Here is a 27019-nt window from a genome sequence, read left to right as displayed (position 1 = left end):
TTACAACAGTCTGTAAACGTCTGGGGACTGAGGAGACAAGTTGCTCAAGTTTAGGGATAGGAATGGTAACCCATTCTCGTCTAATGTAGGATTCTAGTTGCTCAACTATCTTAGGTCTTTTTTGTCGTATCTTCCGTTTTATGATGTGCCAAATGTTTCCTATGGGTGAAAGATGTGGACTGCAGACTGGCCAGTTCAGTACCCGGACCCTTCTTCTACGCAGCCATGATGCTGTAATTGATGCAGTATGTGGTTTGGCATTGTCATGTTGGAAAATGCAAGGTCTTCCCTGAAAGAGACGTCGTCTGGATGGGAGCATATGTTGCTCTAGAACCTGGATATACCTTTCAGCATTGATGGTGTCTTTCCAGATGTGTAAGCTGCCCATGCCACACGCACTAATGCAACCCCATACCATCAGAGATGCAGGCTTCTGAACTGAGCGCCAATAACAACTTGGGTTGTCCTTCTCCTCTTTAGTCCGAATGACACGGCGTCCCTGATTTCCATAAAGAACTTCAAATTTTGATTCGTCTGACCACAGAACAGTTTTCCACTTTGCCACAGTCCATTTTAAATGAGCCTTGGCCCAGAGAAGACGTCTGCGCTTCTGGATCATGTTTAGATACGGCTGCTTCTTTGAACTATAGGAGTTTTAGCTGGCAACGGTGGATGGCACGGTGAATTGTGTTCACAGATAATGTTCTCTGGAAATATTCCTGAGCTCATTTTGTGATTTCCAATACAGAAGCATGCCTGTATGTGATGCAATGCCGTCTAAGGGCCCGAAGATCACGGGCACCCAGTATGGTTTTCCGGCCTTGACCCTTACGCACAGAGATTCTTCCAGATTCTCTGAATCTTTTGATGATATTATGCACTGTAGATGATGATATATTCAAACTCTTTGCAATTTTACACTGTTGAACTCCTTTCTGATATTGTCTATTTGTCAGCGCAGAATTAGGGGGATTGGTGATCCTCTTCCCATCTTTACTTCTGAGAGCCGCTGCCACTCCAAGATGCTCTTTTTATACCCAGTCATGTTAATGACCTATTGCCAATTGACCTAATGAGTTGCAATTTGGTCCTCCAGCTGTTCCTTTTTTGTACCTTTAACTTTTCCAGCCTCTTATTGCCCCTGTCCCAACTTTTTTGAGATGTGTTGCTGTCATGAAATTTCAAATGAGCCAATATTTGGCATGAAATTTCAAAATGTCTCACTTTCGACATTTGATATGTTGTCTATGTTCTATTGTGAATACAATATCAGTTTTTGAGATTTGTAAATTATTGCATTCCATTTTTATTTACAATTTGTACTTTGTCCCAACTTTTTTGGAATCGGGGTTGTACATATCTGTGAGTGGCAAAAGTATGTGAACCTCTAGGATTAGCAGTTAATTTGAAGGTGAAATTAGAGTCAGGTGTTTTCAATCAATAGGATGACAATCAGGTGTGAGTGGGCACCCTATTTTATTTAAAGAACAGGGATCTATGAAAGTCTGATCTTCACAACACGTTTGTGGAAGTGTATCATGGCACGAACAAAGGAGATTTCTGAGGACCTCAGAAAAAGCGTTGTTGATGCTCATCAGGCTGGAAAAGGTTACAAAACCATCTCTAAAGAGTTTGGACTCCACCAATCCACAGTCAGACAGATTGTGTACAAATGGAGGAAATTCAAGACCATTGTTACCCTCCCCAGGAGTGGTCGACCAACAAAGATCACTCCAAGAGCAAGGCGTGTAATAGTCGGCGAGGTCACAAAGGACACAGGGTAACTTCTAAGCAACTGAAGGCCTCTCTCACATTGGCTAATATTAATGTTCAAGAGTCCACCATCAGGATAACACTGAACAACAACGGTGTGCATGGCAGGGTTGCAAGGAGAAAGCCACTGCTCTCCAAAAAGAACATTGCTGTTCATCTGCAGTTTGGTAAAGACCACGTGGACCAGCCAGAAGGCTACTGGAAAAATGTTTTGTGGACGTACGAGACCAAAATAGAACTTTTTGGTTTAAATGAGAAGTGTTATGTCTGGACAAAGGAAAATACTGCATTCCAGCATAAGAACCTTATCCCATCTGTGAAACATGGTGGTGGTAGTATCATGGTTTGGGCCTGTTTTGCTGCATCTGGGCCAGGACGGCTTGCCATCATTGATGGAACAATGAATTCTGAATTATACCAGCGAATTCTAAAGGAAAATGTCAGGACATCTGTCCATGAACTGAATCTCAAAATAAGGTGGGTCATGCAGCACGACGACCCTAAGCACACAAGTCGTTCTACCAAAGAATGGTTAAAGAAGAATAAAGTTAAATGTTTTGGAATGGCCAAGTCAAAGTCCTGACCTTAATCCAATCGAAATGTTGTGGAAGGACCTGAAGCGAGCAGCTCATGTGAGGAAACCCACCAACATCCCAGAGTTGAAGCTGTTCTGTACGGAGGAATGGGCTAAAATTCCTCCAAGCCGGTGTGCAGGACTGATCAACAGTTACCGGAAACGTTTAGTTGCAGTTATTGTTGCACAAGGGGGTCACACCAGATACTGAAAGCAAAGGGTCACATACTTTTGCCACTCACAGATTTGTAATATTGGATCATTTTCCTCAATAAATAAATGACCAAGTATAATATTTTTGTCCCATTTGTTTATCTGGGTTCACTTTATCTACTTTTAGGACTTGTGTGAAAATCTGATGATGTTTTAGGTCATATTTATGCAGAAATACAGGAAATTCTAAAGGGTTCACAAACATACACACACACACACACACGTGTGTGTGTGTGTGTGTGTGTGTGTGTGTGTGTATATATATATTTTATTTAGATGGATAAACAAAGAGACAAAGCTTTATGATAATATTTCCTCTTTGTGATCCCAAATGAGTTGACCTACTGCTTATTTTTGTACCATCATTAGTGAAGCTTCTGTATTGTGGAATATCCATCCATCCATTTTCTGCTGCTTATTCCAGGTCCGACTCACTTGGGCAGCAGTTCCAGCAGAGATGCCCAGACCTCCCTCTCCCCAGCCACCTTCTCCAGTTCTTCTATGGGTCCACCGAGGCATTCCCCCAAGCAAGCTGAGAGATATAATCTCTCCAGCATGTCCAGGGTCCCCCCAGGGGTCTCCTCCCAGTTGGCCATGCCCAAACACCTCACCTAGGACGTGTCCTGGAGGCATCCTTGACAGATGTCTGAACCACTTCAGCTGGCTCTTTTCAATGTAGAGAAGCAGCGGTTCTACTCTGAGTCTCACCCGAATGTCCGAGCTCCTCACCCTGACTCTAAGGGCGAGCCCAGACACACGTTAAAGAAAGCTCATTTCCACCACTTTTATCCGCAATCTTCTTTTGGCCACTACCCACAGCTCATGGCCATTGGTGAGAGCAAGAACATAGATTGACCAGTAAATCAATAGCTTTGCCTTTTGGTTCGGCTCTCTCTTGACCACGACACGACTAGTATAGCGTCATATCACTGCAGAAGCTGCATCGATTTGTCAATCAGTCAGTCAGTCAGTCAATCTCCTGTTCCATTCTTCCCTCACTCGTGAATGAGACCCTGAGATACTTGAACCCCTCCACTTGAGGTGAAGACTCATCACCATCCTGGAGTGGGAAAACCACCCTTTTCTGGCTAAGAACCATGGCCTCAAAATTGGAGGTGCTGATTCTCATCCCAGCTGCCTCATACTCAGCTGCAAACCACCCCAGTGCAAGCTGGAGGTCATGGCTCAACGAAGCCAAAAGGACCACACCATCTGCAAAAAGCAATGATGCAATCCTGAGTCCACTGAACCGGACACCCTCTGCCCCTTGGCTATGCCTAGAAATTCTGTCCATAAAAGTTACGAACAGAATCGGTGACAAAGGGAAGTTTTGTCAGAGACCAATCTGGGGGTCTTCAGCTTTTATGTGAGGTTGAGAAATACTTTCTAGATATAGCTGGGCTCACCAACACACAGAACAGGTTCTGGAATCCCCTGGAGAGAGTCTGGACTCTATTATGGAATATGTATATGCTGATAAAAATAAGCCCAAGCCATTTATTCACACTGAATGCTTTTTATCATACAGGGTTCCTACAGATATTTTATGTTGAATTTACTACCTTTTTACTACCTTCACAATTTTTTTTACTACCACAGCGACAATTTGGATTTGGACATTTTCTCACAATTTAACAAGGTAATGTTTGAGTGTATGTGTTAGTCCAAGTGAATGTGCTACATACAAGTTAGTGACAACTCTACCCAAAGAGTTGGATTGATGAGACAAGATAGAAAGAAAATCTGAACGTACCGGTAGTGTAACTCTTTCCCTTTGGACGCATAATAGAACCTCCCATTGCTAGAGCTACACATGGAGTAATGCATATTTGCATAAAAGAAAACAAACTTCCACATACAAGTTATAATTTTATTGAACTGTGAAACTGTGGCCCATAACCTCTTAACAGGTACACAGATTTGCACTAAACCTTGTGTGTCAACACTTCACATTAGGTACAAGATCTGATTACATTTTGTCGGCCAACACTTTCAAGATGGCCAACATTTTGTTTGTGGAATAATCTTTTGAACAGGTGAACAGATTTGCACAAAAAATCTTATGTGCTTAGGTACATCAACTCATTACATTTAGATCAGGTCAAATGGCAAACACGAACCCACACACACACACCCACACACACACACAAAGCGCACACACACATGGGTGCACACACACATGACAAAGACAAAAAAGACACACCCTAAAGATATAAAACACACATAACCCAAGCCCTATTTTGGCAGTCTCTCAACACATTGCCAAGTTTGCTTAAGATAGTCATTTGCACCAGTCCTGTAGTCGTGAAGGCCCGTGGGCAGAGTCAACACCTTCCTCCCAGAGATCAGTGTTTTAGAGGGTTAATCTTAATCATTTCAACAGTTCAACAGATTTGCTCATCACATTTTGGATGCCTCAAATGGCGCGCGCACAACGCACCAGGCGTGCACGCGCACACAACGCACCAGGCGCACACACACACACCGCGCCAGGCGCGCGCGCACACCGCACCAGGCGCGCGCGCACACAACGCATTACATGTGCCTCAGTTGTTTGACCTTTTCTTCGATCAACTTTTCAATGAACGCCTCTCGCCGATTGCCATCTACCGCCTTTAGCCAGTCTTTAAAATCAGGTTCCTCCAGCCAGAGGTCTGAAAATTTGCATTTCCCCATTGTTTAATTCTCGTGCAGATGTCGCCAGTCGGGTCAACAGATAGATTCGACTAGAGCCGTATAAACAAAGTCAGTCTCGTACTAAACAATCTCTGGTATAAATTTATACTGGATTCGACCGTTATTGGAATTCAATGCGCATGCGCCACCAACTCCTCACTGCGGTCCTCCTCGATACATAAAAATAAATTCGCCCAAATGTAGTAATTTGTGGATATTATGGCATGCAGGTTAATTAAACGAATTAGAAAACACATAGGCCCAGTTGGATGGGGGTCAAAAAAATTTACTACCACGTCAGATTACGTTTACTACCTTTTACTACTTTTTACTGGCCATAATTTAGCCTATTTTAATTAACTACCTTTTACTACCTTTTAAAACCCCGCGGGAACCCTGTCATAGTCATTGCCTCTATTTATTCTGAAATTATAACTCCGATCATGTGTAACAAATACTTAAGTAATTTATTCACTAGATACTCTACTTTCCTCATCTTACTTTGATAAGTATTTGTAATAAAAAAAAAAGCAATATTATTTACTTAGGTCTGTATTAGCTATGGTAGTATAATTACACATCTGGGGCAAGTGCGTCAATAGGTAGTAAATTATTAGCTTAACCTTCTTATCACCCTACTTGTACAATCTTATTCCCAGAAATCAATATCGTGGTTACAAAATTCTAAAAGGCTGTCTCTGTTGATTACAAACATCCATCCAGGGCATGGTCCGAAGAAACTGTTCTCAAATAATTCAGGATTTTGAGCAGAATTATATTGTTTATTTATCATAATTGTGTAATACATATACTATTAACACCTGTGCTCTCTCACACACACTTCTTATCTGTCCACAGGCTGTTGTTCCAGAACTGTACAGGTCTTTTGGAGAGGTTTTTGGCAGACTCTAATGTGGTCTTCCTGATTTTGAGACACTTTATTACAGCATTTTTCCGGTTACTGGAATCGGCACTGGAACTTGTTTCCTTGACGATACAAGTCTTTTGTTGTGTAAGCGCATATCTAATGCTACCATGATAAAAAAAAAAAATTTAAATTAAATAAAAAAAAAAAAAATCCCCCCCACACATACACAAGAGTGCTCTGGGAGCACAATATACCCCGCTGGCAGCTCTGCCATAACTCTGGTAAAATGTGACTGAATTGAACAAAATTGTAATATGCGTATTACCAACATATAACAAAGAATCCTGCCAAGTTTCGTGAAATTCCTCAAAAAATTGTGAGAGGACTTGATTTCAGAAGGTGAGTACCCTTTCTGGGACAGACATCACCATGACATAATCCCCCTTTGGGGCTTTCGGCCAGCGGGGGATTAAAAAAAAAAAAAAAAACTTGCCAAATTACATGAAATTCCTCCAAAAATTGTGAGAGGAGTTGATTTCAGAAGGAAAACACAGCTTCAGGAAATTGTAAAAGTGCAAGGTTATTTATTAATCAAGGGCCACAACTCTGGTAAAATGCGACCGAATTGAACAAAATAATGTGTATCATCAACATATAACAAAGCCTTTTGCCAAGTTTGGTGAAATTCCTCCACAAATTGTGAGAGGAGTTGATTTCAGAAGGAAAACACACTCTCATGAAATTGTCAAAGTATAATTTTGTTAATCAAGGGCTGTAACTCTGGTAAAGTATGACCAAATTTAACGAAATTATAATATGTGTATTACCAATATATAACAACGTACGGAAGCCGCGAGAGGCCCTTCATATAATCCTTTTTTTTATTCACCTTGTTATCCCGAGATAACGACATAATTAATTCAGGATGTCGAGAAAACAACACAACTAATTCGAGATCTCGAGAAAACAAAACAATTATTTCATGATCTCGAGTAAACAGCTGAGAAATGGTTCATTCAGGTGCGCCAAGAGACTTGTGATATGCTGACTTTGGGGCTATTTCTCATTCTGTATAGACGCAACTTTGGTCATTAGAATGTCTGGAATAATCGATCACCTAATAAGGCAATATTTTGATCAGGGGTTGACACAGGGAGAGACTGCATTAGGTGATCGATTATTCCAGACATTCTAATGACCAAAGTTGCGTCTATACAGAATGAGAAATAGCCCCAAAGTCAGCATATCACAAGTCTCTTGGCGCACCTGAATGAACCATTTCTCAGCTGTTTACTCGAGATCATGAAATAATTGTTTTGTTTTCTCGAGATCTCGAATTAGTTGTGTTGTTTTCTCGACATCCTGAATTAATTATGTCGTTATCTCGGGATAACAAGGTGAATAAAAAAAGATTATATGAAGGGCCTCTCGCGGCTTCCGTAACAATGCCTTTTGTTAAGTTTCGTGAAATTCCTCCAAAAATTATAAGAGGAGCTGATTTCAGAAGGTGAGCACCCTTTCCTGGGACAGAGGGAAAGACGGACGGAAATCGCCACGACAATCCTCCTTCGGGCCTTTCGGCCAGCGGGGGATAACAAAATGCAAATGTATGTAAATTTACACATCACAGGAGCATGACTTAGACCCGAGAGTTTTTCTGAACTTAAGAGATTATGTCCGCCAATTTTTTTTGTATGCGCAAATACTTGTATCTATAAATCTGTTCATATCCAGCTTTATTTATCAGGACTGTGAAATAGAAATGACAAAATCCGAGGAAACAATTTTAGCAGGGGGTCTGGGGGGCCGCAGGGCCCCAGAAGCTGAACAGATTTGGTGTATATTGATAGATTTGAAGCATCTCCTGAAAGCAAATATTTTCTCAACCATGCCATTTAATTTGAACTGTTATTATTATGTTGAAATAATACAATTTGAACTGATTTACCTTTTAACTGATAAGGGTTCACTTGAAGAATGAAAATATATCAATAACATACCTCATATTGTAAATTCACTCATATTCTTGTGTCGATTTGTATCAATTCATTGGGTCCCATAATGTCTTTTCCAGGGGGGAAATTCTAGACTGACTATTAAATAATAGTCACTAATGTTCTTGTTTTTGAACTGATTCAATACCAAAATGTCTTTCTTGTTCATGTTAGACAGATTCTAGTCAAAAACTATATACAAGTCAATATTTATATTTATTTCCTTTTCTTTGTTAGCAGTTTCTTCAGCTTAGAAAGCCTACTCTTTTCTTTCTGACTTTCTATATGGCTTTTCCTTGCTCTTTTGGTCTTTCTTTCATTACAGATTCATGATAACAATGAACATTATGAACAATAACATAAGTTAAAGCTACATAAATAATAAATGTGAACAAGATGGTCTACCTGGTAATCTATAGTTCAACAGCTTCAATTTCACCAATTCCGCATGTTTTTTTCCTTTAACATGGTCAACCAAACGTGTTCTTCCACCAGAACCGTACTTCACATCCTGATGGCACAAGATGCGGTAAGCTTTCCCCAGTTCTTTTATCTTCCGTATGTGCTCATGGAGATATTCACTACCGGCTTTAAACTCCAGCCATCGCCAATTCCATGGATTTTTGATGCCGTTTTCCTTGTCAATGTTTTTGACATTGTCGGTCTCACCGTCCTCCCTCTGAACGATGTCCCTCCGTGACGCGGACATACCGCGAAATTCTCCTTTTCAAAACCGTTGATATCGAAAGCGTGTTTAAAGAGCACAATGGTAAAACGAAAAGAACACAAGATTCGCGCCGTGGTTTGTAAGCATGGCACAAATGCCGTAAACTGGTCTGTCATTGTCGCAAAAGAAAAAAAGATACCAAAATACATCCCTAGAGACTGGCATCGTTCCTGTGTCCTTGAAAAAAGCCGTTGTAAAGCCCCTACTTAAAAAGAATAATCTGGATGCTTCAGTATTAAATAACTACAGGCCAATATCAAATCTACCATTCATCGGGAAAATCCTTGAAAAAATTGTCTTCAATCAATTAACTGCCTTCTTGATATCAAACAGCTGTTTTGATAACTTTCAATCAGGATTTCATGCCAATCATAGCACTGAAACAGCGCTGATTAAAGTTATAAATGACATACGTCTTAATACTGATGCAGGCAAAACATCGGTCCTGGTATTACTGGACCTCAGTGCAGCTTTTGATACTGTTGATCACAACATACTGCTATATCGACTTGAACACTGGGTTGGGTTGACTGGTAAAGTTATCAATTGGTTAAAATCATACTTAAAAGATAGAAGCTTCTTTGTTACCATGGGAAATTGTACCTCAGCGTCAATGTCCTTGACCTGTGGTGTCCCCCAGGGGTCGATTCTTGGACAATTACTATTCAACCTTTATATGCTCCCACTTGGGCAAATTATCAAGAACAATTCAATTTTGTATCACTGCTATGCAGATGACACCCAAATTTATCTTGCTCTATCACCTAATGATTATGCCCCCCTTGAATGTCTCTACCAGTGTATCGATCAAATCAACAACTGGATGTCACAAAATTTTCTTCAGCTGAACACAGATAAAACAGAAGTAATTCTATTTGGAAAAAAAGATGAAAGACTCAGGATTACCACTATTCTTGACACAAAGGGGATTAAAACAAAAGATATGGTTAAAAATCTTGGTGTTTTCACTGACAGCGAGCTAAACTTTGAGAGGCATATGAAAGCAATCACTAAAACGGCATTTTATCACCTAAAAACATTTCCAAACTAAGAGGACTTATGTCAAAAAATGATCTGGAAAAACTTATACATGCCTTCATCTCTAGTAGGGTTGATTACTGCAATGGCCTTTTCACAGGCCTGCCAAAAAAAAACCATCAAACGACTTCAGCTGGTTCAAAATGCAGCAGCTAGGGTTCGCACACGAACAAAAAGAACAGAGCACATTACTCCAATTCTAAGGTCCCTTCACTGGCTTCCAGTAAGCTACAGAATTGACTTTAAAGCATTGCTGCTGGTGTACAAATCTCTAAATGGTACAGGGCCCAATTACCTCTCTGATATGTTGCAGCGGCCTAACCCGATCAGATCTACCAGATCGCAGCAGAAAAATTTACTGGTAAAACCTGTTGTTAAAACAAAGTGTGGTGAAGCAGCTTTTAGCTACTATGCAGTACAGCTATGGAACCAACTGCCAGAGGACATTAAAAATGCTCCTGCTGTTGGCAGCTTCAAATCTAGACTAAAGACCAAGCTGTTCTCATATGCTTTCTGCTAAATTATTAATATTGCCATCTCTACATGTTTTAAACTCTTTACTTTTACAGTCTCTCCATGTTTTAAATTTTACTTAACTTTTATTCTATTTTATTCTGCTGGTTTTTTTTAAATTGAACTTTTATCTCATTTTATTATTTTATTTCTACTATTGTTTAATTCTTATTAATTTTCTTCCCCATTTATTTTATGTAATTTTATTTTCTATTGTTTACTGTTTTGCTTTTACTTCTGTAAAGCACATTGAACTGCCACTGTGTATGAAATGTGCTATATAAATAAACTTGCCTTGCCAAAAAAATTACAATGTCGTTACAGAAAGAACAATTTGCGGTAGGCTCTTTCCCAGACTCGCCGGCTCGGTGACACTCGCTGTACGAGACTACTAGCGGTCGGTAGACAACAACCCCTACCCCCCCCAATTTTTTATTGCAAAATTAGATGATTTACTAAAATTATATTTTTGGCGGCCAAATTCGCGGAATTCCACGGATCCGCGGATTTTTCACAGCCCTGATTAATGAAGCTTGTTTTTTTTTTTGCATTGCTATTCCACCATTATGACTCAAGTCAAAGCTGTGTGAAAAATCAGTGTAATATATTTATGATTTTTGAAATGATTGTTCAAGTTCGTTAGACAAATTAAGCTGTCATGTTTCTTGTTGGAAAATCAATTTTAGTGCCCATTTTAAAAATAGATCCTATACCCAACATCAGGGTTAAACCAAAAGGTCGTTCTCTTAAATCTGAGCACGTGACCACAACAGGACCTTTACCTGTTTGTCTTTCAATGAGAACGAGTGTGTCTTCAGTAGGTGCTCCCTCGAGTAATTTTTCTGTCAGTCGGCTCCCACACGCCTTTAGCAGCCTGCAGGGTGCGCGATATACAAGCATTAGAAACAACACGGCGTTCACCGTGCCACTGATTTACACAGTAAATAAGGTAGGGTCAATCAAGTGTCCATGTGGTGAGCTCAGATTGTGTATGTCCTACCAGCTGAACGAAGTGTGCAGGCTGGCCCACAGGTCAGGATGCCGGGTAAGAGAGGTTAGAGAACGAGCTGCGTTGCCGCTGCGTTGATGCGGAAATCCTGCTGGTGAAAAAGTACTGTTCACAGCTCTCTGAGGGCAAACCACCTGCTCGCTATCAAACACCTGAAGGTGAAAGGTAAAACAGAGACCAAGTCAGTCATCTTTTGCCTTAGACATAACATGATTCGATTCGTTTGCTGTCCATTTCGGATTAAATTTTAAAAAAGTGAATTAATTTACATATTTAATATTTAGGGTAGAAATGCTATAGTGTTGGGGGCGTCGTGGCTCAGGTGGTTAAGGCGCCATACCATGAATGCGGGCGACCCGGGTTCGATTCCGGCCCGAGGTCATTTCCCGATCCCTTCCCGTCTCTCTCTCTCCCGCTCATTTCCTGTCTCTACACTGTCCTATCCAATAAAGGTGCAAAAAGCCCAAAAAATTATCTTAAAAAAAAAAAAAAAAAGAAATGCTATAGTGATGAGAGAGGTCAGAGGAGAACGGCCAGACTGGTTGGAGCTGACAGGAAGGCTATGGTAGCTCAAATAACCACCCTTTACAACTGTGGTGAGCAGAAAAGCATCTCAGAATGCAAAACACCTCAAAATATTGACGCTGATGGGCTACAATAGCAGGAGACCACATCACAGTGTGGCACTTTTAAAGTGGCGCACCGCCATGTTATAATTCTGGCCCGCCACCCTTCCCTTGGCCAAAAAAAAAAAAAGTAAATTAATCAGTATACACCAAATAAATCGTAAAGTATTTGCTTTATTATAATTTTGTAACTATTTAACATGCAGAAGACCATTAAACGAATGCATACAGGGCTACCTGAAGTGGCCACGCGATTGCAATAGAAAACCATCCGGCTGGCTGCATACAGATTGTGACACAGAGCTGTGCAGATTGAGGTCCATCCCTGCGTTACACTACATTGCACTACATTGCACTAGACCAGAGGTGGGCAAACTACGGCCCGCGGGCCACATCCGGCCCATTGGCGTTTTTAATCCGGCCCGCGGAAGACAATCATATAAACGCGATTGAGCAGATCTATAAACTATAAGCGTCAGTGTCATCACGTAGACAGGTGTTCCAGAGATCCGTCTTTCCAGTCAGTCGTATTCACGCGAGATTACATTTGCAGAGTGGTGCAGCGCGTGCCATGGAAGTCATTCTGGCGCCCGTGCCACTGATGATCTCGAGAACATAGGATAAAACTTTACAGTGAGTGGTCCTAAAAGAAGAAAAGTGGACAGTGAGTGCAGGATGTTCGATAAAGAATGGACAACTAAATATTTTTTTGCTGAAGTCCGATCAAAGGCTGTATGTCCTTCCCTTCCCCGCGCCATGTGGCGCATCGGGCGGCGCCGATCTCCGTTTCTATAGCCCTCGGCCTCTCGCCCATTACATAGCTAGGGTTACAGTGGGGGGCTAGTCCTCTGGTAACCACGAGAGTTTAACTCCCCACTCACATCTGTATTGCAGCGTGCCTTGCCAGATGGTAGTAGGTACCATTTTTATGATGGTCTTTGGTATGACCCGACCGTGAATAGAACTCCCGATCTCCCGATGGAGAGGCGGACACGCTACCACTAGGCCACTAGCCGGTTAAGTATGCCTTATTTGCAAAGAAACCGTTGCAGTTTTAAAGGAATATAACATCAAACGGCACTTTTCCTCCAAGCATGCTAATTATGCTAACAACCAGTCAGTGCAAGCACGGACGAATACAGCTCAGCGGTTGCTGAGTGAATGTGAGTATTAACTCATTTATGTCCCTGTCTGCCATTATAGGTGTATTATGAGCAGCTGACCTTGCTTCTGCTTATATCTGTTCCTGGACTTTTGCCTGTGGAGGTTATTCTGATCTATGAGTGGCCTTTTGGAATATGAAAACCTGTTTGGAACCTGTTTTGATTTTTTGAGGACTGGAAATATTTCAGTGAGTGACTTTGAACCTGAAAACCAGTTTGGAGTTTTTTGCTGCCTTGAGCTGTTTTGTTTGATTTTGTGGGCTGGATGGATCCAGTGCCAAACCACTGAACTGCAAACATGTTGGCATGGTGTGGTACCCAAACTGTTGAACTGCAAACATTTTGGAATGGTGTGGTACCTCTCCTACTAATGGTGGTTGGTTGTACTGGCAGGCTGGAAGTGGATGGTTAAAAAAAAACCACTCGGGTGTAAATCTACGAGTTCAGTGGAATGTACAAAAATGATATGTACTGATATGTAATTTAGTTCAATTTAATAAGATGCAATTTAGTTGTATGTATAAAATGATACAAATATACAAATACACTGGCATCCTACTCATCCTGGCAGCTCAAAGATGTAATTTAAGAATTAAGCGTGCTACTTTTCTTACTATCACGTGTGTGTGTGTGTGTGTGTGTGTGTGTGTGTGTATTACTTTTCTGGATGGATCCAGTGCCAATCTATTGAACTGCAAGCATTTTTCTGCTCTGCCTTTGTTGACTGAGAACTAAAATAAATGTCAATCTGATCTGCATTTGGGTCTCTGTCAGTGAAGGCCTTACAATAACACTAAAGCTTTTCCGGTTTATGTTCGATATGTATAAATTTGGTGCTGGCCCGGCCCGCCCGGCAAATTTCAAAAGTCAATGTGGCCCCTGAGCCAAAAAGTTTGCCCACCCCTGCACTAGACTGACACATAGTAACGTTGGAAGCTACAAGCTGCAGCTAGCCAGCAGCTAAATAACTTTTCGGCGCACACGCAGGTTGCTTGTAGCGTTGTTGGGCAACGGTTACACTTATCTATCGTCTTTTCTAACCATACACAGTTACAATAATCATACAACAACACACACACAAGTTAAGTTGAGGTCTTTTATTTTACGTATCTGTGAATGTGTAGGCGAGAGTTGCATTTTCTCGTTGCTTCACTGTGGTTGTTTACTGCAGGACTTCCGGGTTCCTGGGTCAAAGGACCTGAACTACGGAGGCCGGGGTGGCTTTGTAGTGCCAGTCTCTGGCACGCGCACCAGCTCGTGCATGGATTGGAGTGGTTTCACCCAATTAACATTATGTGTATTCTAAAAAAATGTATGCATTTATTGTAATTGGGTATTTTGTTTATGCATGGAAGTTCATTTATTTTTCACGCACACACAGAAAAAAATAACTAATTCAGGGATGCACAACAGGCGCATTAGTCTTAACTGAAATGTCAAATGAGTCTCACATTGACAATAAAGATGATATATACAGTAAGAATGTGTTAAGTTTTTATAAAATGATTTTAACAATGATTTAGCATTTCCTATCCATTTATTGGCCAGTTTCACTGTCAAAAAAGTCTAAAGTCTGTCAGCTTCAGGGGGACTTTGTCCCCCTGGCCCCCCCCACCAGGGCTCCGTCCCTAGATCCCCACCTTTTATTTTTGAGAAGTGGAGAACCCTGCATCAGGTCTCATTCCTGTCAGCCAAGGGCAAGCACAGGTTCACTGAAACTGGACAGCTGAATTGCATAAATGAACAAGAGCGCTCTGATGCCCCTTTTCCACCAAAGCAGTTCCAGGGCTGGTTCGGGGCCAGTGCTTAGTTTGGAACCGGGTTTTCTGTTTCCACTGACAAAGAACTGGCTCTGGGGCCAGAAAAACCGGTTCCAGGCTAGCACCAACTCTCTGCTGGGCCAGAGGAAAGAACCGCTTACGTCAGTGGGGGGGGGGGGGGGGGGGAGTTGTTAAGACCAACAACAATAACAAGACCGCGAAAGATCGCCATTTTTAAGCAACGAGAAGCAGCAGCTGTACAAACGCGAAGTCATTTATTATTATTATTGTTGTTGTTGCCACTGCTGCTTCTTCCGTGTTGTTTTTGCTTCGATATTCGCGCCAAGGTTTATGCAAACGTAGCGACGTAACTGACGTATACAGCGACGTAACTAATGATGTGGCTCCCCTTAGCACCGCGAGCTATGGAAAAGCAAACTGGTTCTCAGCTGGCTCGCAAGTTGAACGAGTTGTGAACCAGCACCAGCACTGGCCCCGAACCAGCCCTGGAACTGATTTGGTGGAAAAGGGGTCTGAGAGCACAATATCCCCCGCTGGCAGCTCTGCTACAGCTCTGGTAAAATGCGACTGAATTGAACAAACTTGCAATATGCGCATTACCGACGACATAAAGAATCCTGTCAAGTTTCGTGAAATTCCTCCAAAAATTGTGGAAAGAGTTGATTTCAGAAGGGGAGTACCCTTCCTGGGATGGACATCGCCACGACATAATCCCCCTTTGGGCCTTTCGGCCAGCGGGGGATAAAAAAAAACCTTTTTGCCAAATTATATGAAATTCCTCCAAAAATTGTGAGGGAAGTTGATTTCAGAAAGCAAGCACACCTTGATGAAATTGCCAAAGTACAAGTTTGTTAATAATTAAGGGCATAATTCTGGTAAAATCTGCCCAAATTAAACAAAATTTCAATCTGTGTATAACTGCCATATAACAAAGCCTTTTGCCAAGTTTGGTCAAATTCCTCCACAAATTGTGAGAGGAGTTGATTTCAGAAGACCGTACACCCTCAGGAAATTCTCATCTCATTATCTGTAGCCGCTTTATCCTGTTCTACAGGGTCGCAGGCAAGCTGGAGCCTATCCCAGCTGACTACGGGCGAAAGGCGGGGTACACCCTGGAGAAGTCGCCAGGTCATCACAGGACTGACACAAATGCCGCTTTTCCACTACCAACGCGGCTGAGTTGGGCTGAGCCGTGCCGTGCTGAGCCGTGCCGTGTCGAGCTGAGTGGGGCTGTTGGAGTTGCATTTCGACTACAACCACGCTGAACCGTGCTGGCTGGAAGTGGGTGGACACATTGGGTGGAGTTAGCGAAAGTGGGTGGACGTCACGTGATGTCGTTAGGCGGCGCAAACAGTGACATCAGTGAGCTTTTAAGCGGTAGTCTCACGACCCGGATAGTAAACAATAAACATGGAGGACATGGAGTCGTTAGTGTTGCTGGTCTTGGTGCTGTGGCTTGTTGTCACCGACAACGCCAACAGATACTGGCAAGAGCGTATAGATGAGGTGAGGCGCATAAGGCTTCAGAAATTCTCATAATTCGTAATTCTTCTTCTTCCGGGTTTGCGGTGTTTACAGATCCCAGCGTGCTCGCGGGGCGTGTGTGGGCATGTGGGGACACTCCTCCTCACCAATCAGTGCACAGGGGAGTGTCTCCTCACGCCCCCAGCCTCACTCAGCTCGGTTTGGCTCGCTTCAGCCCCACTCCAAAACCGTGCGAGTTTTGGGGGCTGAGCAGGGCTGAAGCGAGCTGAGTCGTGCTGCTCTGAGGTAGTCGAAACGCGAGCCGTGTCGGGCTGAAGCGAGCTGAAGTGAGCTGAAAAAGGGTAGTGGAAAAGGGCCAATAGACACAGACAACCATTCACACTCACATTTACACCTACGGTCAATTTAGAGTCACCAGTTAACCTAACCTGCATGTCTTTGGACTGTGGGGGAAACCGGAGCACCCGGAGGAAACCCACGCGGACACGGGGAGAACATGCAAACTCCACACAGAAAGGCCTTCGCTGGCCACGGGGCTCGAACCCGGACCTTCTTGCTGTGAGGCGACAGCGCTAACCACTACACCACCGTGCCGCCCCTCATGAAATTGTCAAAGTTATTTAATCAAGGGTCAAAACTCTGGGAAAATTTTCACAAATGAAATTAAATCGCAATATGCGTATTACCGTCATATAACAAGGCCTTTTGCCAAACTTCGAGAAATTCGTCCAAAAATTGCGAGAGGAGTTGATTTCAGAAGGTGAGCACCCTTTCCCAGGACGGACGGACGGACGGAGATCGCTACGACATAATCCCCCTTCGGGCCTTTCAGCTAGCGGGGGATAACAGCATGAATGAGCAGGATTTACAGGTGTCCTTAATAAAATGGCCAGTGCGTATATGTCACCATCACTAACATCAGTTACAACCCATCTATTCCAATGAAGAAGCAGCTAAGAAATGCAGATGTGTCACAATTAAAGATTCAGTTAGAGTGCAGTACCTTTGGCAACATTTTGGATCTTTCAGAACTGTGATTAGTAAACTGCACATTAACTCTGATTTTGTCAGACGGTTGTTATAAAGCCAGCCCTGAGCTAGTATTCTGCGATTACTAGGATTGGACCTCTGCTACCTGAAGTGCTGTGGTCTGCAGACTCTGGATGGTGATTTTGAGGTGGCGCAGCAGGAAAGGCCACGAGTTGATGAGGTAGATCCTGTCCATGGCCACTATAACAATACTGTACCAGCGCTGGAAGCCACGCGCCAGGCTGTCTTTGATGAAGAACGTGTGTGAGAACACAAAGCCATGCTGCTCATCCCCAAAGAAGATGGGTCCTTCTCTACCTGGACATACCTGTAAAAACAGCACCGGTGTTCATGGTCAGATCAGCCCGATTTAAAGTGTATGCAATGCCTTTTGATAGTGCTTGAAAATGAATATACATCATTAGCAATGACCAGAATGAATCAATAAAGCAGGAGGGGAAAAAAATAACATTAATTATTTGTTATTTTATGATCAAGCACAAAACTACTGACAAATCGTGGCATCCGGATCCCGGAAAAAGGCAGCCTTGCCTCAGGGCAAATCTCTCATGACGTCACACGTGGAACCCCGGTTATCTGGGTCATTTCGGTTTATCTGACTCCGTGCTTGTTTATTTACTATTATCCGAGATTGGATATTTGTGGCAGCGGGGGCGTGGTCAAGCGACGGTCTGTGACCGGAGGGCGGAGTCAGGGAAGGTAAGTGGCAGAATCACTGCACCTGATGTGAATTAATGTGTTTGTGTGTCTTCCCCAGTGACCGCGCCCTATTTAAGGAGAGAGAGTGAGAGCAGAGGGAGCTCTCCCCCCAACCAGACGACTGATGTGTGTGCGTGTGTCTGAATGTCTGGGAGAGTGTGACGCTGAAAAGTGTCACAAAAAAAAAAAAAAAGTTTTGTGAACTCAGTTCTGGCCTGCCGTCCTTCTGTGCTCCACCCACCCATACGAACTGTCACAGTGGTGCTGAAACCTGGGACGAGCGCAGAAGGACGGCAGGCCAGCACTGAGTTCACAAAACTCTTTTTATTGAGGTTTTTCACCCACGTGACCAAGTCATATGAGGCTGCCATTTTGGACGTCACGGCTCGAATCAGTTTGAATGCGAGGAAGGTGACAAACGAAAAACATAAAAGAAAAAGGAGCGAGATGCAGAAAACACCTTCACTATCCAGCGACGTAGGGCCTTTACAGGGCAAGCAGAGGGAGAGGTATTTGCAAAAATTGAGGTTAGCAGGCTTAGAGAACGACGTTTACCTGCTTCCACCAGGATTGTTCACTGACAGCTAAGGTTTGTTCACATTTTCATTTACTTTCGGTCCTCAGGATAAACAAAATGTTATTAAATGTCATTGAAATAACTTCTTAGTCTGTTGAGACATGGCCCGTTATAAGTTTTTCCTTTACTGTATTTACTAGTTTACTGAGCTAGCGCGCCCCGGGGCAGGCTGGCTAGCCTGCCCCGGAGCGCGCTGGCTAGCCTGCCCCGGAGCGCGCTGGCTAGCCTGCCCCGGAGCGCGCTGGCTAGCCTGCCCCGGAGCGCGCTGGCTAGCCTGCCCCGGAGCGCGCTGGCTAGCCTGCCCCGGAGCGCGCTGGCTCAGTAAACTAGTAAATACAGTAAAGGAAAAACTTGAGACTGAAAGGTTTTAACAGTCATCCAAATGACTGAACGTAAACGTTGCTACAGTAACATACTAGGTACTATGTTGACATTAGCTAGCTTGACGTTCAAAATGGCGGACACAGGGGCGTCACGTGACCCTGTGACGTCAGGTGAAAAACCTCAATTGTGACACTTTCCAGCGTCACACTCTCCCAGACACTCAGACACACGCACACACACATCAGTCGTCTGGTTGGGGAGAGAGCTCCCTCTGCTCTCGCTCGCTCTCCTTAAATAGGGCGCGGTCACTGGGGAAGACACACAAACACATTAATTCACATCAGGTGCAGTGATTCTGCCACTTACCTTCCCTGACTCCGCCCTCCGGTCACAGACCGACGCTTGACCATGCCCCCGCTGCCACAATATTGTTGTAGGAATCTTACAAAAATAACGATGTGAAAGCGCCGCATTGTGTTTGGGTGTTCAAATTCATATACAACAGGACGTTCGGTTCACGAATTTCCAAGAAAAAAACACAAATCTACAGTGACAGAGGGTGGGGTTTATGCAAAAAAAGTGGGTAGATTTCATGTCCCCTACTAATAATAAATCTGATTCATCAAGTGTTCACCACCACCAGAACGACCACATGGGAATTACTGGAGCAAAAAGAAACCCATTTATTTAATAAATGACATTTGATCTGACATTTGGACAGTTTGTCGATTCCCCTATTATCTCTCGCTCACACACACACACACACACACACACACAGTGCACTAGATGCAGGATTATGAGCAACATTTACACGCTCGTGACATCTGATCTTATCATATCTGATGCACTTTAAGAGGAAGAAAAATGCGCATGCACAATCATCATCATTAATTCTTAACTTAAATGTGTTAACTTAACTTAAACAAATAGTGGAGCAATATCAGAAAGGAGTTTGACAGTGTAAAATTGCAAAGAGTTTGAACATATCATCATCTACAGTGCATAATATCATCAAAAGATTCAGAGAATCTGGAAGAATCTCTGTGCGTAAGGGTCAAGGCCGGAAAACCATACTGGGTGCCCGTGATCTTCGGGCCCTTAGACGGCACTGCATCACATACAGGCATGCTTCTGTATTGGAAATCACAAAATGGGCTCAGGAATATTTCCAGAGAACATTATCTATGAACGCAATTCACCGTGCCATCCGCCTTTGCCAGCTAAAACTCTATAGTTCAAAGAAGAAGCCATATCTAAACATGATCCAGAAGCGCAGACGTCTTCTCTGGGCCAAGGCTCATTTAAAATGGACTGTGGCAAAGTGGAAAACTGTTCTGTGGTCAGACGAATCAAAATTTGAAGTTCTTTATGGAAATCAGGGACGCCGTGTCATTCGGACTAAAGAGGAGAAGGACGACCCGAGTTGTTATCAGAGCTCAGTTCAGAAGCCTGCATCTCTGATGGTATGGGGTTGCATTAGTGCGTGTGGCATGGGCAGCTTACACATCTGGAAAGACACCATCAATGCTGAAAGGTATATCCAGGTTCTAGAGCAACATATGCTCCCATCCAGACGACGTCTCTTTCAGGGAAGACCTTGCATTTTCCAACATGACAATGCCAAACCACATACTGCATCAATTACAGCATCATGGCTGCGTAGAAGAAGGGTCCGGGTACTGAACTGGCCAGCCTGCAGTCCAGATCTTTCACCCATAGAAAACATTTGGCGCATCATAAAACGGAAGATACGACAAAAAAAGACCCAAGACAGTTGAGCAACTAGAATCCTACATTAGACAAGAATGGGTTAACATTCCTATCCCTAAACTTGAGCAACTTGTCTCCTCAGTCCCCAGACGTTTACAGACTGTTGTAAAGAGAAAAGGGGATGTCTCACAGTGGTAAACATGGCCTTGTCCCAACCTTTTTTGAGATGTGTTGTTGTTGTCATGAAATTTAAAATCACCTAATTTTTCTCTTTAAATGATACATTTTCTCAGTTTAAACATTTGATATGTCATCTATGTTCTATTCTGAATAAAGTATGGAATTATGAAACTTCCACATCATTGCATTTCGTTTTTATTTACAATCTGCACTTTGTCCCAACTTTTTTGGAATCAGGGTTGTATAAGAATCCCAGTCACTATCAGAATTCTCTCCAAAACGTGATTCCGTATCAAGACTGGTTTAACCACTGCAGCACACATGAACGAAATTGATACCTGAATTGTTACACGTGTGACGTCACGCACCCCTTCGGGATCTTCCGGATGAGTCTCGGCAGATTCCGTGAAAATTGGCTAATCTTACTGATTTTCCATCAGTTGATGGCCTTTTGGATCAGCTATGGTTCGAAAACACGTGGTCAAATCAACATGATTGTTGCTTTGTACAAGGAAAGAAGCGGCGTTTAGAGGCAGTCACTTTAACTAAAATCAAAATAGTATTGGAGAAATTAATTTTTTTTGTTCTACATGTCTGTACAAATCTAAACATGTTCTCTGTTTCGCAACTAGCGATCACAGGACAGTCACCATTTCCCCATCACACTGTATTACACACATGCACACAAATACACACACGCACTCACCTCACAGCTCAGACTGCGTACACAAGCCTGCCGCACCACGCTGAACAGCTGAGGCTGACGTGGGTGCTGATGACTAAGGAAGCGAATCCCTGTCTCACTGTCCACACTCACAAAGCCAGGGTGAGAAGCAGGCAGGGAGCGACAGCCCTAAGTGAAGAAGAGATTCAAAGACTTCAGACACCAGTACAGAAAAAGAGACAGAATGTAAGGCCATATTTAAGCATTACAACAACAAAGTGACTTATCAACTCAATTGTCTTTCTACTGTCATCTGACAGTGTAAAGAGGATGAATATTGCTCCGAGTCTTACATCACACATGTCGGCTCTGTGTGTATCCGAGCTGTTGGCCTTCATGGTGAGTCCCTCTCCATCACGCTCTCCTTCAGGTTCGTGGTCAGGCATCATCGCTGATCCAGGCTGAGGAAGCGAGGGTGAGGGTGGATGAACAGCCTCGGTGCAGAACAGAGTCCGAGGCCCATGGAGCTCACAGAAGTGACACAGGGCAACTAACGCGTTCATCTGTAAAGATTTTATTTGGGTTAAAGAATTTAATGTACTTCCCCTCCGCCTCACTCACTCAGTGACAGGAAATGATATGAGAAGACGGATAGGTCATTTCTGAGTAGTTAAATTACAGTGGTGCTTGAAAGTTTGTGAACCCTTTAGAATTTTCTACAACCCTGATTCCAAAAAAGTTGGGACAAAGTACAAATTGTAAATAAAAACAGAATGCAATGATGTGGAAGTTTCAAAATTCCATATTTTATTCAGAATAGAACATAGATGACATATCAAATGTTTAAACTGAGAAAATGTATCATTTAAAGAGAAAAATTAGGTGATTTTAAATTTCATGACAAAAACACATCTCAAAAAAGTTGGGACAAGGCCATGTTTACCACTGTGAGACATCCCCTTTTCTCTTTACAACAGTCTGTAAACGTCTGGGGACTGAGGAGACAAGTTGCTCAAGTTTAGGGATAGGAATGTTAACCCATTCTTGTCTAATGTAGGATTCTAGTTGCTCAACTGTCTTGGGTCTTTTTTGTTGTATCTTCCGTTTTATGATGCGCCAAATGTTTTCTATGGGCGAAAGATCTGGACTGCAGGCTGGCCAGTTCAGTACCCGGACCCTTCTTCTACACAGCCATGATGCTGTAATTGATGCAGTATGTGGTTTGGCATTGTCATGTTGGAAAATGCAAGGTCTTCCCTGAAAGAGACATCGTCTGGATGGGAGCATATGTTGCTCTAGAACCTGGATATACCTTTCAGCATTGATGGTGTCTTTCCAGATGTGTAAGCTGCCCATGCCACACGCACTAATGCAACCCCATACCATCAGAGATGCAGGCTTCTGAACTGAGCGCCGGTAACAACTTGGGTCGTCCTTCTCCTCTTTAGCCCGAATGACACGACGTCCCTGATTTCCATAAAGAACTTCAAATTTGATTCGCCTGACCACAGAACAGTTTTCCACTTTGCCACAGTCCATTTTAAATGAGCCTTGGCCCAGAGAAGACGTCTGCGCTTCTGGATCATGTTTAGATACGGCTTCTTCTTTGAACTATAGAGTTTTAGCTGGCAACGGCGGATGGCACGGTGAATTGTGTTCACGGATAATGTTCTCTGGAAATATTCCTGAGCCCATTTTGTGATTTCCAATACAGAAGCATGCCTGTATGTGATGCAGTGCCGTCTAAGGACCCGAAGATCACGGGCACCCAGTATGGTTTTCCGGCCTTGACCCTTACGCACAGAGATTCTTCCAGATTCTCTGAATCTTTTGATGATATTATGCACTGTAGATGATGATATGTTCAAACTCTTTGCAATTTTACACTGTCAAACTCCTTTCTGATATTGCTCCACTATTTGTCGGTGCAGAATTAGGGGGATTGGTGATCCTCTTCCCATCTTTACTTCTGAGAGCCGCTGCCACTCCAAGATGCTCTTTTTATACCCAGTCATGTTAATGACCTATTGCCAATTGACCTAATGAGTTGGAATTTGGTCCTCCAGCTGTTCCTTTTTTGTACCTTTAACTTTTCCAGCCTCTTATTGCCCCTGTCCCAACTTTTTTGAAATGTGTTGCTGTCATGAAATTTCAAATGAGCCAATATGTGGCATGACATTTCAAAATGTCTCACTTTTGACATTTGATATGTCTATGTTCTATTGTGAATACAATATCAGTTTTTGAGATTTATAAATGATTGCATCCCGTTTTTATTTACAATCTGTACTTTGTCCCAACTTTTTTGGAATTGGGGTTGTATATTTCTGCATAAATATGACCAAAAACATCATCAGATTTTCACACAAGTCCTAAAAGTAGATAAAGAGAACCCAGTTAAACAAATGAGACAAAAATATTATACTTGGTCATTTATTTATTGAGGAAAATGATCCAATATTACATATCTGTGAGTGGCAAAAGTATGTGAACCTTTGCTTTCAGTATCTGGTGTGACCCCCTTGTGCAGCAATAACTGCAACTAAACGTTTCCGGTAACTGTTAATCAGTCCTGCACACCGGCTTGGAGGAATTTTAGCCCATTCCTCCGTACAGAACAGCTTCAACTCTGGGATGTTGGTGGGTTTCCTCACATGAACTGCTCGCTTCAGGTCCTTCCACAACATTTCGATTGGACTAAGGTCAGGACTTTGACTTGGCCATTCCAAAACATTACCTTTATTCTTCTTTAACCATTCTTTGGTAGAACGACTTGTGTGCTTAGGGTCGTTGTCTTGCTGCATGACCCACCTTCTCTTGAGATTCAGTTCATGGACAGATGTCCTGACATTTTCCTTTAGAATTCGCTGGTATAATTCAGAATTCATTGTTCCATTAATGATGGCAAGCCATCCTGGCCCAGATGCAGCAAAACAGGCCCAAACCATGATACTACCACCACCATGTTTCACAGATGGGATAAGGTTCTTATGCTGGAATGCAGTGTTTTCCTTGCTCCAAACATAACGCTTCTCATTTAAACCAAACAGTTCTATTTTGGTCTCATCCGTCCACAAAACATTTTTCCAATCGCCTTCTGGCTTGTCCACGTGATCTTTAGCAAACTGCAGACGAGCAGCAATCTTCTTTTTGGAGGGCAGTGGCTTTCTCCTAGCAACCCTGCCATGCACACCATTGTTGTTCAGTGTTCTCCTGATGGTGGACTCATGAACATTCAACATTAGCCAATGTGAGAGAGGCCTTCAGTTGCTTAGAAGTTACCCTGGGGTCCTTTGTGACCTCGCTGACTATTACACACCTTGCTCTTGGAGTGATCTTTGTTGGTCGACCACTCCTGGGGAGGGTAACAATGGTCTTGAATTTCCTCCATTTGTACACAATCTGTCTGACTGTGGATTGGTGGAGTCCAAACTCTTTAGAGATGGTTTTGTAACCTTTTCCATCCTGATGAGCATCAACAATGCTTTTTCTGAGGTCCTCAGAAATCTCCTTTGTTCGTGCCATGATACACTTCCACAAACGTGTGTTGTGAAGATCAGACTTTGATAGATCGCTGTTCTTTAAATAAAACAGGGTGCCCACTCACACCTGATTGTCATCCCATTGATTGAAAACACCTGACTCTAATTTCACCTTCAAATTAACTGCTAATCCTAGAGGTTCACATACTTTTGCCACTCACAGAGATGTAATATTGGATCATTTTCCTCAATAAATAAATGACCAAGTATAATATTTTTGCCTTGTTTGTTTAACTGGGTTCTCTTTATCTACTTTTAGGACTTGTGTGAAAACCTGATGATGTTTGGGTCATACACTACCGTTCAAAAGTTTGTGGTCACCCAGACAATTTTGTTTTCCATGAAAAGTCACACTTATTTACCACCATAAGTTGTAAAATGAATAGAAAATATAGTCAAGACATTTTTCTGGCCATTTTGAGCATTTAATCGACCCCACAAATGTGATGCTCCAGAAACTCAATCTGCTCAAAGGAAGGTCAGTTTTATAGCTTCTCTAAAGAGCTAAACTGTTTTCAGCTGTGCTAACATGATTGTACAAGGGTTTTCTAATCATCCATTAGCCTTCTGAGGCAATGAGCAAACACATTGTACCATTAGAACACTGGAGTGAGAGTTGCTGGAAATGGGCCTCTATACACCTATGGAGATATTGCACCAAAAACCAGACATTTGCAGCTAGAATAGTCATTTACCACATTAGCAATGTATAGAGTGCATTTCTGATTAGTTTAAAGTGATCTTCATTGAAAAGAACAGTGCTTTTCTTTCAAAAATAAGGAAATCTCAAAGTGACCCCAAACTTTTGAACGGTAGTGTATTTATGCAGAAATCTAGAAAATTCTACAGGGTTCACAAACTTTCATGCACCACTGAAAAGGTAAAGTAAATATGACATAAGCAAGTAATGTTATGGGTTTAAAATTAATATGTCACTTCATTATTATAAGAAATGAAATGGAAAAGGTAATAACACAAAGGAGTAATACTACTACAACTACTACTTGTCTACTATTACTACCACTAATGATAATAATAATAATAATAACTGTAAATATATTTCACTTACCTTTTCAGTCTTCCTGACAGTCACCTCCAGACAGAAGTGTGACTTAATGAAACCCAGACATCTTCACTTTTCAGCTAAATTCATGAATTAACACTCAGGAGAAGTTAAACACAGTCGGTTAGTCAGTTTCTCAGAAATATTCCTCCATGACGTCGCTCGCACAGAAATCAAACAACTCTCTACATCTCTTTATCACTATTAGCTAGAAATCCCAGTCTGTTGTGCATCTTACTGCATTTTCCTTCAACAAAAACATGATAAAGATAATAATGTTCTGCACTGCCTTTCCCCTCCTGTGGTCACGTGACTCAGAGTCACGCGCTCTGTTTATAACAACGTGCGCGTGACCGGACAGCCCACGTGCTGAAAATAGAAAGGAAAGGAGGCCGAGAGCGCATGCGCACTTCGTTCTAGCAGCGTGCTAAAAAGCTAAATAGAACTATGTGGCGCTTTATTTGATTTCAGACACCACAATTCATACGCTTCAACTGATCTGAAACTTTCTTCAGGGTCTGAATAAGTTGCCTTGAATAATGTTTCTAAAAATATATATTTAAAAAAACAACTCCAAGTCCCAAAAACGTATAGAGTGACGTCATGTGACGCATACGGAAGTAAATACAAAGCTTTTTTTTTTTTTCACACTACTACTCACTTATAGAATCATCTCATCTCATCTCATTATCTGTAGCCGCTTTATCCTGTTCTACAGGGTCGCAGGCAAGCTGGAGCCTATCCCAGCTGACTACGGGCGAAAGGCGGGG

The 27019-nt window shown here is 42.5% G+C and overlaps 1 protein-coding gene across 1 annotated transcript in view; it reads right to left on the bottom strand.

The window, feature by feature from the left end:
• flcn (folliculin) overlaps nt 1-26563 on the bottom strand; it is a 43909-nt gene extending 17346 nt beyond the window's left edge. Inside the window, exons 1-6 of the mRNA XM_060921692.1 lie at nt 26256-26563; nt 21998-22207; nt 21687-21833; nt 17582-17797; nt 11377-11543; nt 11159-11250 (exon numbers count right to left, since the gene is read on the bottom strand). Coding sequence (XP_060777675.1) covers nt 11159-11250; nt 11377-11543; nt 17582-17797; nt 21687-21833; nt 21998-22207 — 832 coding nt within the window. The 5' untranslated portion in view covers nt 26256-26563. The remainder of the gene's footprint in view (nt 1-11158; nt 11251-11376; nt 11544-17581; nt 17798-21686; nt 21834-21997; nt 22208-26255) is intronic.
• Nucleotides 26564-27019: the final 456 nt, after the last annotated feature.

The sequence above is a fragment of the Neoarius graeffei genome, chromosome 5, assembly GCF_027579695.1.
Source record: "Neoarius graeffei isolate fNeoGra1 chromosome 5, fNeoGra1.pri, whole genome shotgun sequence".
Taxonomy (NCBI): Eukaryota; Metazoa; Chordata; class Actinopteri; order Siluriformes; family Ariidae; genus Neoarius; species Neoarius graeffei.
The sequence above is the reverse complement of the archived record's forward strand: the minus strand, read 5'-3'. Positions and strand labels throughout refer to the sequence as shown.